At 35.2% G+C, this 16,897-nt stretch overlaps 1 protein-coding gene across 1 annotated transcript in view; it reads left to right on the top strand.

Annotated features, from left to right (window-relative positions):
- The first annotated feature begins 3,155 nt into the window (after nt 1–3,155).
- The window catches only part of LOC117107602 (caspase-8-like), an 18,603-nt gene continuing 4,861 nt past the window's right edge, over nt 3,156–16,897 (top strand). Inside the window, exons 1-4 of the mRNA XM_033249305.1 lie at nt 3,156–3,276; nt 4,089–4,433; nt 6,106–6,344; nt 10,198–10,323. Of these exons, the coding sequence (XP_033105196.1) occupies nt 4,096–4,433; nt 6,106–6,344; nt 10,198–10,323 (703 nt within the window). The 5' untranslated portion in view covers nt 3,156–3,276; nt 4,089–4,095. The remainder of the gene's footprint in view (nt 3,277–4,088; nt 4,434–6,105; nt 6,345–10,197; nt 10,324–16,897) is intronic.

Genomic DNA, 16,897 nt, shown 5'->3' on the forward strand with positions numbered 1-16,897 from the left:
TATGTGTTTTTCTTAATTATTAAGATTGCTTAAATTGTTAATATTACATTATTGTCAGATTTTATTCCATTTTGTAACTGGCGGGTTTTCTCTGTCGAATAAGAGTACAGTGTGAAGAAATGAATACAACGATCTCACGACGACGATGATCAGAATTTTACTAAAATAATATACTATGTACTTCATTTCAATCACATTTCAAAAAGATGCAAAAACTGAGTAACATTTACATTTCATTTTAATTATAAATAACTTGTGGCCGAGTTGACTTGTGGCCGAGATGACTTGTAGCCGAGTTGGCTGAAGCCGAACTTTTTGTGGCCGAGTTGATTTGTGGCCGAGTTGACTTGTGGCCGAGTTGACTTGTGGCCGAGTTGACTTGTGGCCGAGTTGACTGTGGCCGAGTTGACTTGTGGCTGAGTTGACCTGCACCCATGTACTACTAGTAGTACTGGTCCTCTGGATGATGCAGGACTAAAGATCCTCTATATCCAGATCTAAACCGGGCATTTCATTAATGATGCTAAAAATATGGGCCCTATAGCAATTAAAAAGGATAGCAGTTTTGCTAGATTTGGCGACATCAGGCGAGCAGAAAGTATTTTAATAGTACAAGCCATGCCTAACATGAGGCCTTAGCTACCCCTGCCTTAGCTGAAAGTTAAAAAAGGGGAAAAAATTGATTGCCCAAAATGCCTCAGAGGCTGCGTCTGTCTGGAAAACAAATATTTCGCGGACATCCCCTTTATTAAGGCGATGTTATTTCGATCGGCCCCATTTTTGGTTCCCCTGTCAGTCATCTCAGTCAGGATTGGCTCCTGCCGGCAGGGGCCCTGTCCATATACGGTAAATGAAATATTAAAACTTAAACAAAGTTGAATAATTTTTTTTTTTTAATCGGAACCATAGACGAGATTCTATAAACATGCCAAATCAAAATATGTATCGACAATGTAAATACAACAAACAAGAATATACAAACCACGTGTCTGCTTCACCTCAACATAATTGTTAAAAACGTTTCTTTCCTCAAATTATACTGTAGTTAATAATTTCTTTAGTTAATTTCTATGCAATGAGTGATTCTGTAGGCCTTATGAATAAAATAATATATTTGCTTTATTTTCATTATCACATCATTCAGTATATTTTAATTTATTTTATATTGGCCTATGTATTGTTATATATAGAACATTTGGTAATGTAAATGGAGATGCAACAAAAAAAAAAAAACTAATCCGCTAAATTAACTATAAGGCTACTTATTTTATAAATCTAAATTTTATTGAAGCATTTATAAACATGATCCAAATATGTATCGTATGGAAACGATAAAAAAGAAACGTGTCTGCAAACCAATCGATTTGCAACATTTGCGTTGTTTCTGTAAAAAGAACATCATTTGATACTGCAATGAACTCTTTAATAATAATAATAATAGTAATAATAATAATAATAATAATAATAATAATAAAATACTACTAAAAAGAATTGTTAATATCTGATGTTGCAGTAATATAGCCTAAGTTTCATGTGGTATACTGCTTAGCCACCTTGTTCTATTAAATTATTATTCGCAGCCGCGCCTTCGGCGCTTCATGCACCGCTGCCGAAATGCATGACAAAAATACCAACTTAGGGCCAAAACGACCCGGGGCCGAATCGACTCCGGGCCGCAACGACTCTACACCTTGTAGTAGCATTACAGTAGGCCTAAGCCTAGCCTAGTAGTACGCCTATAATAGGCCCCTAGGCGGGTATTCGGGCTAGGTCTAGCCTTAGTAGAACATTCTCTATGGTAGACCATAAAATATGCAAGAATAACAGAAAGTGTTTTTAACTCAAACATTGCGATAAGCCCCAATCGAAATACATGAAATGGGCCTAAAGTTTTATGACATAAATTTGATCGTAAGTGTTCTCTCCACACATTTCTCATGATCGCGACGTCGACTTTGCAAAAAAGCCAAAATCGCGTCGGTCATTTCTATTGGCTAATTATGACGTAATATCATTTACCGTACCTTTAGCAATCGGAAGTTCCGATACGGTACCGTATCTAGCCACGGCGTATTTTTTTTACCTCAATAATGTTCTTCTCACGTCACAACATATAATTATAAAACATTTTTACATGATTCAACCACTCACAAGGTACATTTTTCAACGAAAAGATACCTTTATAAATATAGGTTGATGCAGCGTTTCCATGCTTGCTGGCACCGACAAGCTCTCTTTACTCTATTTTGCAATCAGTGAGAAATTGTCAGAATGTCCGAGTCAATCATTGCAGGTTGAGATCCATGGCTAAATGGAAAAAAAGGATTAGCCTTTGTCTGGTGATTAATCTCTTAGGTTTTCACACCTACACATAAGCAATCCTTGACTGATGCACATTTATTTTATAATGTTATACCATAAATTATATAGTGGGCTGCGAATAATGTTGTATTTCATGATTTAGAACATTTTCATGCTTTTCCCGTTAATGTAGATAAGTACTTATGAAGATATGATATTTATCACTGTTTTTGGTAATGTTTTGGTCAGCTATTCAATATAATATCTTACACCCCTCTGCCGATAGCCATTCAAGCAAGGCATTACTGTAGTACTTATCAGCCAGAGAATGGTACAATGGAATAGAAATGCAATTGCCACTAGATTTTAAAATTTTCAATGCAAATTAATGTTATGTGCTACTAACTTACCTATTCTGAGATTATTGTTATCCCCCCCCCCCCATTCCCTTACTCTCGTTTGAAAAATTCAGGCTCTGCTCCTGATTTTTACACAGTTTTGAAGAAGATGCAATTGTTTGTGGTCCTAGGATATATTACTATAATTATAAGGAGGTGTTCTGATCATGGACCTATTAATCTTATTAATAGGTCCATGATTAATAGGTCCATGTTCTGATGGACATTTTTAGTGACCTATGTATTATACATTTTACAAATCTTATTATTATTATTATTATTATTATTATTATTATTATTATTTTTATTATTATTAGTATTATTATATTATTATTACTATTCTTATTGTGCCTAAAGCTGGCCTAGGTATGATGTTATGCCTACCTATAGTCTTTAAGGTGATCATGCCCAAATGTTATTCTAATTTTCCATTTTTAGGTGGTAATATGACTTTATAGGACTATATTTTTCGAGTTACGTCCTCATGTTGCTACTTTCATCCCTCAATATTGCTAAGCATAGTGTTATAATGTTAGATCTAGTAACTGCATCAGGAAGCAAAATAAAACGGCAACAGGTACAGTATATAATAAACAAGAGAAACGTTTTATTTATTTATTTATTGTATAGTCTTCTGTGTACCTATAGTACCTTTGTTGACTTTTTTTTAATTTTTTAACATTTTTTGGTGCATGTTAGGATTATATATGTTATTGCCATTTTCTTTTTATGCACCTAATATGCTCATCTTGGATTTTTTTTTCTATTTGTAGCAAAATTTACATTATTGTCACAGTAAATCATTGAATATAGCTTGCTATCAATTATTCATGTCCCAATGTCTAGTTGTGGGAATGGTCAACAAACAATTATTTAACATTATTTTGGTAGTTAATTCCAGTAAACAGTGTATTCACAAATACATTTAGAAAGCTGTTGACTCGAAATAATAAATACCTACTTTCACTCAATAGGCTTTTTGAAATGTAGCAATATCTACACTATGGTTTTCTGCAGTTTCATTTTCGTGTTGATAGGCGGCCCAGTGTAAAACAGGGCACACATCTGGGTTACCCTCCAATAACAACAGTTATTAGTTAGGAAATAACAATCATTTATAGGAAAAGTTAACCTAGTGAAATTTTAATAACTTAATACATGAAAATATTTTAACAATTGTGATTTATTAGTCAGTCAATTATGGGTACTCATTGCTACAATATTTTTTTTTCTAATTATATCATATGCTTTATAATCATATAGGGGATTCCTTGGTAACCGACGTTACAATTACAGAAGGTCGAAGTTACTAACAAGATATGTGTGGAACATTGAAGTTTTAACTGAGAAAATAGAATAAATAATTATGATGTGTTCTAATTTTTATAGGTCCATTATGGCAGCGCTAAGGGATAGAGTACCAACAAGAGATCTAACTGATGATGAATTTCAAAAGCTTCTTTATAATATTGATAAAAATCTTGAAGAACAAGAACTACTTATTTTAAAGTACTTGTGCCGTGACAAATCTATTAAACTTAAGTATGGACCGCTGGAGAACTGTAAGAACTGTCTTCAATTATTTGATTTGCTGCAGCGACGCGTATATCTCAACAAAGGAAATTTGAACCTCCTCATTGAGCTTTTGTCTTACATAAATTGTACCGAGTTAATTGACAGAATAGAAGAAAAATGTGGAACAATCGAAAAGAAAAAAATAGTATCTCTTTACAGGTTTGTTGTATTTGATTCTTTAATAGGTACATCTATTGCTCGAGAGAGCAGTTTAGCTTGGTCGGCTAATCTGGTGGTAGCCACTGTGTGTGCGCTGAACCCTGGTGGTTCTGTGTGCATTATGGCCCATGTGCACGTTAAAGTACAAAGTACACTATTCGGAAAAGAGTAGGGGATTGTCTCCCGGTGTACTGTCCAATCACCATCAGAAGGACCCCACCGGAAATAAGTCTTCTTCTAGACTTTCGTGGGCTATCCAGGTGTTTACACCGAATAAATCCGAACATTTTAATGGTTTCAAAGCAATTAAAAATAGTTCAGAACGAAACCTTGTCAATTTTCTCATACTAATTTGTCTTCTCTTAGAAAAATTATAAAATTAATAGACACTGCCACAACATTCTTTATAATGTGCTTGCTGTTTACTCATCTACAATAGATACCTCCATGACCATTACATTTTAATTATTCAATGAGCCAGAGACAATGATATAATAATTTTAATAATTTCGGGAAAACACCAAACGACTTACAATTATGGAAGAAATTAAAATCCAATTCAGCTTTAATGAAACGTAAGGATATCTTCTCGTACTTCTTGAGTACACAAATAGGCAGGTCAAACTTTTTAAACTAAGTCCTTGATAATGGAACCAAACGGACAAAAATTGATGAAAAACACAACACATTTTAAGAAAAAAACTAAGGATTTAATGGTATACATGTTTTGGGTGTTCTCTCCGACCAATCATCAGTACAAACAGAAAAGCAAAAACGAAAAAACTTGCCATTCTTAACTAAGAGTATACATACAATAAATTAAATGAATATTAATCAGTTAAGCCAAAGTATTACCAATTTTTGTAAGCTTAAGTGTTTGAGTTGAACATTGAGATTTGGACTGTTCCATTTAATGTAGTGATTTTTTTCCACACGCCTTGCATATGATTATCTATAACGATCGTTTGTTACTTTTAATTGGTAATACTTTAGCTTAACTCATTAATATTCATTTAATTTATAGTATATATACTCTTATATTACATAGCCTATGTAAATACGAGTACGTGATTGGTCAAAATGCCATCACGTGACTAGCGCTACGAGGATCGAAAACGTTATATTTCCCTGTAGGGAAATATAACTTTGAAAAGTGACCGGTCTCTGACGTCACCGGATTACACCTGCATTGCGCCCGTAGTGAATTGCTAATAAACTTAACAAAACTAAAAACTTAACCAAATTTAAAAATCTTGATTCTTAGTTAAGAATGGCAAGTTTTTTTCCTTTTTGCTTTTCTGTTTGTATTGACAATGGGTCGGAGAGAACACACAAAACATGTATACCATTAAATCCCTAGTTTTTTTCTTAAAATGTGTTTTTCATTAATTATCGTCTGGTTTAGTTTGAAAGACCTGCCTATTTGTGTACTCAGGAAGTACAAGAATACTTACGTTTCATTAAAGCTGTATTGGATTATAATCTCTTACACAATTATAATAATATTGTAATAATATATACTGATAATGATAATAATTAAAAATTTCATAACAATTTTATATAAATCTAAGATAGTGAAATTTATACTTGAATTCCAGATATGAGATATATTTATTTAATTATACTATTTTCATCAATTTCAATATTTATAATTTCTTTACTTTTTTAATAGAAGGATGGTTTTGGATTGCTTATACTTGATTAGTGATAGTGAGTTTGATCAATTTAAAAGCTACACGAGACGTGTATTAGGAGGTTCTATGGAAAAACTCAAGTTTCAAATCCAAATGATGAATGCCCTTGAGAAGAAAGGTTGCATAGGACCCGAGAAGGTGGACTACCTACTGGAAATGTCTGAACAGCTAGAAAGATCAGACATGAGTCAGGAAGTAAAACGCTACCAACGAGAGAGTAAGTTTAAATAATTACTTTGATCGTTTTATTTTAATACTTGACTTTCTACAGCCATACCAATTTGAAACACTGGTACATGTCACAATGTAGTGTCCTGATTGTACTTTAAAGGAAGGCCGTCTTAACAAGGCAATAACGACAACTACGACTACAAGAAGAGCAAGAAGAACAGCAACTATTGCACGCTACATTTTTAGTTCATAATAATTCGGTGCTTGAATGTGAAAATTGTTCATGCAATATCACTGTAATTTTAGCTGCAGCTGGTTTAGACACTTTAGAAAACGCAAATTGCTTTTATATAGTCTGGTCACCTTTCAATAAAATTATTTAAAAGGTCTCCATGTCCACACCCTGCTTTGGATCATCACCAACGTTTAATCATTTCTTCAATGGACCATGAAAAACCATTCTGGAAAGTTTCATTTAGATCCATTGATAAGTTTTTAGAGATATTTAGGTCTGGACCTTAGCAATTTAATTGACCCTGAAATTTGCTTTTGGAATAATTTGGACTGAGACGTCTACCGTTAAATGGCAATGAGAAAAAGCCCTATGTTCTGTTTTACAAGCAGACATACTTTTTCATTATTTTATCTCAGCCTGACCTTTGCCTTTGCAAACTGTGCAAAGGTCTAGATTCGCGCCTGTAGACCGCCTAGTTATAATTGGGATTCTTGATAGTAGTTTTGTATTAAGTAGAACCCCTCCTTTGGGACACCCTTTTTAAGAAGATACCCCTATTGAGGCACAATTTTTCAGGCACGAAGAAGGGATAGTATATCATTTAACATTATGGCTAACTTCTGTTCAGAGGACACCCCTATTACGGGGACACAATTGTATTGGTTCCGAAGGTGTCCCCTTAATAGGGTGTTCTACTGAGAATAGAATCCCTCCTTTGGAACATCCCTATTCAGCGGACACCTATTAAGTGGACACTTTTCCTTGAAATGAGGGGATCTTTTAACACTACGGCAAACCCCTATTAAGGGGACAGGTACACTTTCTGAGTGTGCCAAAAAGTAAAAGCAATACAATTTATACCCTATTCAACCCTCAATCTATTATTAAAACAGTGCCAAGATATTTAATGATCAACTATTTTATTTATTTTTTTCCTTTGATGATAATTGGTTGAAATTTAAATATTTTATATTTAGTCCTAAAGTCGATGATCATCTCTTTTGTTTATGTCGCATTAATTTGTAGGTAAATATTGTTACAAAATTCAACAAACCTTTTTATTTTGTTACGATAATGTATGTCTTTATCTGATAAAATAAGAGCCATTGCATTCGTATCATCAGCGAATTTTACTGGGCAAGACCTGTTGTCAGTTGATACAAAGAACATAACTTGAGTGCTTTTTACTGTACCCTGTGGAACAATACGAATTGCTTGACTTAATCATGATTAAAGAACAATACTGACGTCTGTGTTCAGTTTTCAGTGGCGGATCCAGGAATTCAAAATAGAGGGAGCCCAGGGCGGTACTTTCACAGATGGAGGATCCATACCACCTCAGCCCCACTGCATGACGTGCACAGCTGCCCAGTAAATATACCCACCTTCTTATCATTGACTGCTGATATGGAACTAATTGGTTTAGGATCTTAACCAGAAAACTGATTGCTGACTGGGTTCTGTTTCCAAGCAGTTTCTTCTTTCTTTCTTTCTTTCCTGGCAACATTTTAAAAGGTTACTAGTGGCAAACTACTGGACCGATTAAAACTTGGTCAGTAGGACCGGTGCCACCTCCCATTTATGTGTTGTTCACAACTTGGGGTCAAAGGTCAAATAAGGGGCATTAGGGTCAAAACCTCAAAACACCTCAGTCTGGGATCAGGGTTACATAGGGGTCATCGGGGTGAAATTTTCAAAATAGTCCAATTGAGCTCGAATTTACCAGGAATCATCCTTAGGACCTTCTAAACATGAAAAACGACTCTTCACCTATAGGTCAAAAGTAACAAGGGTCACTATCAAATCATAATGAAACCTTGAGGACATCTGCTCACTGAACAGTTCACTGCACACTTTAACACAGTGAAAGTCCCTTTTCTCACAAACTCGACTATATAATTTGAATGGTTTCATTTGGCAATCTCGGGTGATTGGATTACTGTATGAAACTAGATGTTTTAAGAATTATAATCATCTACATATTTTTACAATTAATTCAAAATTGAGTGATCATTTTTCTTTCAAAATTGACTATCTCTTATACTTTGCATAGGAAAAAAGTTAAAATTAGAGTGTTTTATTTTTTGGTATACTTCCTGCTTTTTTTACCATAAATCTGCAACGACAGGTCGCTAAACTTGTAAAGTTGCTTAAATAACCATTGATCATTTTTTTTTTAAATTTTGTATTCAGAATTGCTTTTACCCTGTCTATGAATGACGTCACACGCTTATAAGGCCAATAGCAGCTACGAATTTCGAGTTTTCTGTGGTTGGTGCGTTCATGCATAAGATGTAGGTCAAATTTATCTGAATGAGCTTTTGTTGCAAATAGAGGAAAAGTTTTCATTTTGATTGCTAGTGACTAATGATTTGACCAATTGCATTAGCCTACCAACATGGGGTGTTCACCCAGGTTGAGCTTAAAAGTCACAGTGGTTATCTCTTAAAAAATGACTGGGTTCATGTTCTATTGAACATATTATCTCTAGTTATTATTATTATTATTATTATTATTATTATTATTTTAAATTGTTATTATTGTTTAAGCATGGATGTATATATTTTTAATGGTACCTTCATGGTAAGGAATGCAAATTTGCTTCAGCTTTTCTCATCTTTTGGTCAGCTTCTCCCTATGAAATCATGTTTGCATACAATAATATACTGCAGCAACTAAGATTTAATGGCAGAAGCAAATGATCCAAAATGAGTTAAATAAGTCAAATTTAAAAGCAATCCACAAATAATTCTATACCAGACATCATTTATCATTATTTTTAGGCCCACAGTATATTTAATATTATTTTATTACCGTATTATATATTCCGGTATATAAAGCAGCGAATGTTATACGTGATTTCGACCCCGAAATTTGGGGTGAGGCCTATTACCCTAGTAGCCAGACCAGGTTTTATATGCACTTTTGAGGTCCAGAGAATTTGACTCCAATCCAATACGCTGGCTATGATGTATAACTCAAACTTCTGTTTCCACTTTCTCCACTCTTCAGCCATTTTCTCCATAGTGATTTTAAGAGAAGTTGGTGGTTTTAATCCGTTCATTTTGATTTACTTCTGACACCATGTAATGATATGTTATAGACAATAATACACAGCAGGCTATTCTGACTTTCTTGTATGTTCCTTTATTGGTATCTTCTTATCAACTGCCTTGAGGTCCATGTGTCCTTACTCTATGTACCATACAATAGAAGACTCGCTCATAATATTAAGTACCTTCATTACACAACCCAGACTTTTTGCCCCAAAAGTCGGCCGTTGCTTTTCTGGGGATATATACAAATAACATGGTTGGCCGGAAATTGCACTTCCAGACTTAAAATTTGAATATAATTTTCTTTATATCTCCATTTTTAATATTTTTTAAACAATTTAAGCGGTCCGCCACTGGAATTGGAATCATAAATTTTCGCAGCCCCAATGATGGTGGGGCTGAGGTGGTATAGACTCTCCATCTGTGAAATTCCTCCTCATCTATTGACACTTGTTATTTGCCTCTTGTATTTCGGCCAGCGTGTGCGTGGTGGTTCTACTCTTACCCACCATTAATTTGGTAAGGCAGAGGAAATGGAGAAAGAGGTAATGAAAGAAAGTAATGAAGATTTAACCTTTGCTAGTAATCTTTATTCTAATCCCATTTAGTATTAATCGGAAGGTACAAAATGGACAGCAAACCACGTGGGTTTTGTGTGATCATCAATAACATGGATTTTTCAAATTCAGAAACAGTTTCTCTTATGCATCGAATGGGCTCTGATAAAGATAAAGGTAACCATTGCTACTCTGTTGTTGAAATCTGGAAAGACTCTAATAACAATTTATAAGCAAATTTAAGGAGTTAAATTATAGTTTATACACAACAATAACATCAGAATACTTTAGGAATGTTATGTACTGAATCCTAATAAATAAAGTGTCAGTAATGACAGACAGGCATATTGTCACTGCAGTACTTTATCGCTACAGGAATGTACTATGAGGTCCCATAGCCCGAAAGTCCTGTTTATTTTCAAGTAAAGGTACTGGGCTAATAAATTATGTACAGGGGTCAACATTTTGCTAATAGTAATACCCAATCACTATAGAGAGTAAGAGATCTAATTACAAGAATATAGCTCAGTATTTTACATATTTTTACTTTACTTAAAATCACTAGACTTAAACGTGGTCAGTGCATTGCTCCGAAGGTCCTTTGATCTGAAGGGTCTTTGGTCCGAAGGGTCGTTGTTGCGAAGGTCCGTTGGTCCGAAATAATATAATGAAATGAAATATAGACAAAAAATATAAAACAAGAAAACACATGATAGATCTATATTAACTAACAGTAACAATACAATATTATTGATTGTTGCAAGATGCTCAACTCTGTAACATCCTATGAGCAAACAATTCACGAGAGGTATAATATAACCTTATTATTGCAGTTCACATTAAGAGACAATTACACATTTTTTAGACTACTTTCACGCAAGTTCAACGTCAACCCATGTTTCTGCAGCTTAGTTTGTTTATTTTGTGATGTAAATGAGTTAGGCATAAATATGTTTGTGGAAATTCTTTATTTGTAACTATCCTTTTAAAACATAATTAAGGCTTTTTTACATGTAGGTCCTAACTTTTGTTTCCTATACATTACCCGAGGGCTTATTCTGAGGTGGAAATTAATTAGTTGGGAAAATTATATAGGGCATACGTATCTCGACAACCGCTGGGCGTAAGTTCATTTTCTTTCAAAATATTCATTCGGCCTATATGCATTTTTCTATTTCTTCCAATGAGATATATTTTATGAAAATGACATAAACTTTGACACATAATATACTCCTAGAACCTTTTACCTTTAACCCTTCCCAGACGTTTAGAAAATGGGTAGTTACCATAGAGCTATTAAACAACTAGAGTGCTGACAAGATGGCGGAGCAATGCAGAGTTGTGTATGTGTACCATCCAAGATGGCTGCCGTAGGAAAGCGCCACCTTCAGGCTTAGTATACATATTATTTCCATAAATAAGCCCTCTGACTGAATATTATTTCATTATAATGATAATTAGTATTGATAATGACAAATTATTAAACTGTCGTAGCCAAAAAGAGGCCAAGTAGAACATCTTATTCAAATATTAAAAAGAATTAAAATCGTGTACATTACACCCATACACCGCAACGCTCGAGTTTCAAAATCTAGCTGTACTGAACTTTCTGTGTAAATTGAGGACGCAATTGAAAATGATAGCGCTCAGGGGAAATTTGATTGGCTGAACCTATGGCAGCCATCTTGGATGGTACACACACACAGCTCTGCGTATTTCGAACATCGAATACATTGCTGTTAGCGCTCAAGTATTCTTATATTATCTCTATGGTAGTTACTAAATACAACGGGTTCAGCCGAGGGGGCGTGGCTTCGTATGTTGACGTCATGCATAACTTCAGCTATGTTTTGTAGTAATTTCCTTGACAAAGTGTGGGCCCTAGCTGTCTGTAATCACACAGCATAGCAAAATACAGTCTGCACAACTAATTCCTTCATGGTACAACCAATCTAAGAAAAAATAAGTTGTCCTTAATTGAGTGGTTTTTCTTTCCAAAAATTAGGATCCCTGGAATATTATCAATTCATAGGGCCTACACAGAGTGAAATAATACATACAGTAGGCCTAGTTAGACTTATTTTAGCGGTAGGAATTAAGCCTTAATTACAGAAAGAAATGAAAACAATTCAATGCCCTAGGCCCTACTATAATAGTACAATACTATACTGTACTTAGCAGGGGTGGCGGCAGCGGATGAGGGGGAGGCAGCCGGGGCGGATCCAGAAATGTCCAAAAGGGGGGGGCCGGAAGGGGGGGCCGAAATTTGGGCCGATTGAGACAACACTGTCGTAGGGGGTCCGGGGCATTCCCCCGTGAAATTTTTGTGTTCTAGACGCCCGAACATAACATTTGAGGCATTCTGGGCTATAATTTTTTTCTTTTTCTCTCTTTTTTTTTCCTTATTTTTTAATTTTTTTACCTCCTTTCGGGGAGGCCTGGCTTGTCTCCCACCCTCTGTCAGGGAGAAAAACCACAATTCGTCAGGGAAAATAATATAATGTATTTTCTACATATTAGTAGACACCAAAATCAACTAAGTAATCCTTTCAAACCAAAATTTTTTTCTTCCAGGGAAGTGGGGGGGGGGAGCCCCGTGGAACACTTTCAACGGATATTGAGGGACGCCCGACCAGCCCACTTTTTTGTCGGGGACCTTGGACCCCGGGCAAATTCTGGTGCCACCCCTGTATCTAATCTTAATCCTATGAACGAATTATCTTACTGGAAGAGAAAATGGGCCTAATACAGTAAATTAAAATTTTACAACCTGACTGCTGAAGTCTTCAGCTTTTTAGTTTTTTTTAGTGTTCACTGCTTTGAAACAATATTGCTGGCTATATTCCAGAAAAAAGAGAAAGGGAACCGAATATTAATATATGTAATTTAAGTAAATATATTAACTTCCCAATGTCGTGTATATTTGTATTGTATAAATGTTATGTATTATGCGCCTATTTAGTGCAGATTCTTCATTAGCAGGTGAGGGTTTTACAACAGACTTTGCATAGTCCTAACTTCACGTAAATGAGGCACAGGCCTAGACGGACTGCTGCGGGTTGCTAGACGCACACTCTAGGCCTAGGCCCCAGACTACTGGAAAGTCCTCCTGGTCCGACCTAGCCCAGCAGGCCCGTAGCCAGGTCATTTCAAGGGGGGGTTCTCTGGGCGTGGGGGTCCAAGGCCCTGCCTAAGGGCCACGGAGGGGTTCGGGGGCGAAGTCCCCGAAGCCAGAGCAGTTTTTGTGTTTAATTGGTCTATATAATGTTATAAAAGCAGTTATGTTTTGAAAAAGATCTATGTAATAAAAAGGTGGTAATATAATAAAATTAGAAAATATTTTCTGAGAAATGGTATGTTTAAATAACACCTCATCGCATAATCAATATCAATATACTCAACACATTTATTATTATAAAACAAAAAAAAAGCTATTCCTCTTCTTCTACTACTTCTTCTTGACTCTCATTTTGTACACTGAAAATAATAGTACTATTTTACTACATGGCTAAAAAAAGCACAAATATTGTCATTACTACTGACAGGGCCATCGTTTTAATTTAGTCAGAGCCCAAAATATAGCATCATATTCAATATGTTATCTGATATCATGAGAACCTAAACTTTAATACAATTATTTGTTATATACTAGGCCGAATTCAAAATTATTATTTTAAGACTTTAACATAATAGACTACATACCGATTAATAATAGCTGAGATTTGATGCACATTTTAGAATTAATAATCGTTTTTATTATATCTTCCTGAATATTTATTGTCTGCCAAATGAAATATGAATTAGCCTATATGCATCTTTAGAAATAACATTTCTACAATATTAATCTTATTTTTATATAGATAAATGTTCGATAAATTCTATCTTTCATAAAAAAAAAGGGAAAAAAAATAAATTCAGCGTGTCTATTTTCATTCTAATCAATGGCCTTTGTAAATGTGCACTGACGTCAACGTCGAATTCCAGGACTTTCGACGGTAAAGCTGGCCTGCCTGCCCCGGTCCCAGGCCAACCAATAATAATTAACAAAATGTTTTTGTTTTTTTTTAAAATATAGGCATATGGCGCATTTTGTACATGCACTTCAACTTTTACAACAAAAGCCTAGGCCTATGTACCTGTATTACGTCCTACTGTATTAGGCCAGGCCTACACTAGTTTGTTGTCGTCGGGGTATAATACTATAATTCTGTCTCTAAATGAACGAGGAGTGAACCTAGCTAGTCAACATCTAGGCTAGGCTTTTGATTTTGAAATCAATAACCCACCTTAAAGGAATATCTGTCGTTTTCTTCTTTGCAATCAGCGGACGAAAAAAAGTCAGTTATTCTACGACGTTTCATGATTCTTTATCACTAAAAATTAACAAACACTCGACGTTTTGACGCAATCCATTCTGTAGTGTGTGTCTGCTGTTGAAAACAAACTTCCTAGCCTAATTTTGTGACTGGCTATGCTGAGATGGACCATGTTGATTTATTAATAATAATATTTCGTTTGAGATGGAAAGAAGGCGAGTCAATTTCCCCAAAATACTCCATCAGCACATAGTTTAGTGTGCGCTATGAACAGTATGGCTATGGAATTTACTAATAACACAATCCACAATTAGGTGATTAAGTCGCAAAACTTTATCTGCATTTGGTGGATGAAGTCGCAAAACTTTAGCTTCGTTTAGTGGCACCATTTACTCTAGGTAGACTGCAACCGGTTTTGTTAATGGTTGGTACATTTCTTACAAACATTCAGCCAAAGGCCAGTGAAAGTTGAGACGGCAGCCGGGTTTTTATCGATATTTGCGATCCTTATGTGTGTGATGGTTTGCTGGAGTTGCGTTCAATTTAAATCTCCGAACTTCTGAAGCTGAGATATTCTATAAATATAGCATTGTATCGCAGGCTACAATTTAGAAACGGGTGACCAAATAATGAATTAGGTGCTAAATTTTGATTTAATGCTAGGTAAGTTAAAAACAGACATTCCGTCCGAGTGGGACTCATTCAAAAATTTGAGGGGGTTCGCCCGAACCATAAACCCCCCTGGCTATGGGCCTGCCCAGGCTTAGTTAGAGGTAGCCTAGACCTACGAATGTCCATATACTACTACTTATGCCAATCGTCTGAAAATTGACTCGATTGTCCCCCACCCGCCGGTAGCAGCAGCACAAGAGAAAACTAAGCTAAGCTCAGCCTGCTCGCCTTGCTAAATTCACATTGGTCACACAGTGTAGTGTAATGTTTTTTGGTAGACGACAGAATTATACATGACGTCACCATATACATCCACTTCCCCTCGGCTGAACTCGTTGTATTTGGCAACTACCTAGAAAATGACTCTTTCACGGTTTTTGTTGTTTGCACGCCTTATAAATCAGAGGCCCAAAATGTCATGCTTGTGTCACAAATTGCGCAGCTTGGCCATTTTTTGGGTCTTATCTCCTACATGGAAGAGGTCATTGTTGTTACAATTGTTGTCGTTATCACTTGTGGGCGATGTTCGTTATTACATTTGTGGGCGCTGTTTGTTACATTTGTGGGCATTATGACATTTGTGGGCGGTTTGTTGTTACATTTATGGTTGTTATTACATTTGTGGGCGTTTTCACATTTGTGGGTTCAAGAGACCTCCCACCCATTATTATTTTTTCCGATGTCTGTTTCATCAAAATTTGGCTTAATACTCTGCAACAAGGTGGTATTAATCATGGAGGGAATAGACTAAATAAATTAAACTAATTCCTCCATGGTATAATCTAGCGTAATTTCACATCAGCACTTGATGCATAATTCAATTTGGTTCTGGCTTCGGCAACTATTTTTGGCCTAATAATGAGGATGATGAAAAGACATTAATAACTGTAAGCGAGTGAAAATTAATCGCTCTTTTCAAAGAGCGATTTTAGCTCAAAAAGGGCTGTACGTCCCTCCTCTTAAAGGATTGAAAAAAAATCACTCTTTTTGAGCGGATTTCGGCTCAAAAACATTTAGAGATATATCTTACGTTAATGATAATGAAAGTTTAACCCTAGCCAAAATAGTGTTCCCTTCTATTTATGGTCGTATTTAAAATTTTTAATTTTAAGCCTTCATATTAAAAAATTAAAAGAGAACACATGCTCTGAAATTTCAAATCTGTTATATGTACTTATTTATGTGTTAATTGCACTGTTAAATTAATAATCACAGATTATTAATTTTACTTCGTTTTATTTTGCAAGAGCAGTAATTCTTTCTCTGTAAAGCACAGGGGGCGAAATACAGCTCGCAGGCCACTCCAAAGCCAATATTATTGGCAAGAAAACCATTTGTTTTTACGGCCCGATACCAATCAAGTCAAAAAGTGTTAAAACTGAGCATAAAACCGATATAAATGTAGTGCATGAAACTTTTGCAAGCACACTGGAAATGTTTTAGCCTGGTTGCAGTAGGAAATTAGCGGGAAAAAAGTAAAGGAAAATTTATTTTTGGTTTTTCTGAATCAGTATATCATATAGTGTCTCAGAAAAAAAATCCCCATTCTTAGAGCTTCAGCGATTTTTTTTATAGCACTTTAAAATTTTGACATAAAATATCCTATTTTGGGCTAATTAAGATGGGGGTAGGGGAAACAAATGTATGTTTTTAGTCACTTTTACATATGCTATGTATATCAAATGTAACAAGAACTTGGCTAAATAGTTACTCCTCACTCTCGTTAAAAAATTTAATCGGAATAATGACGTCATCACAAAAAA

This window comes from Anneissia japonica, unplaced genomic scaffold, assembly GCF_011630105.1.
Source record: "Anneissia japonica isolate Jap-2015-1 unplaced genomic scaffold, ASM1163010v1 scaffold2266_len499427_cov150, whole genome shotgun sequence".
Taxonomy (NCBI): domain Eukaryota; kingdom Metazoa; phylum Echinodermata; class Crinoidea; order Comatulida; family Comatulidae; genus Anneissia; species Anneissia japonica.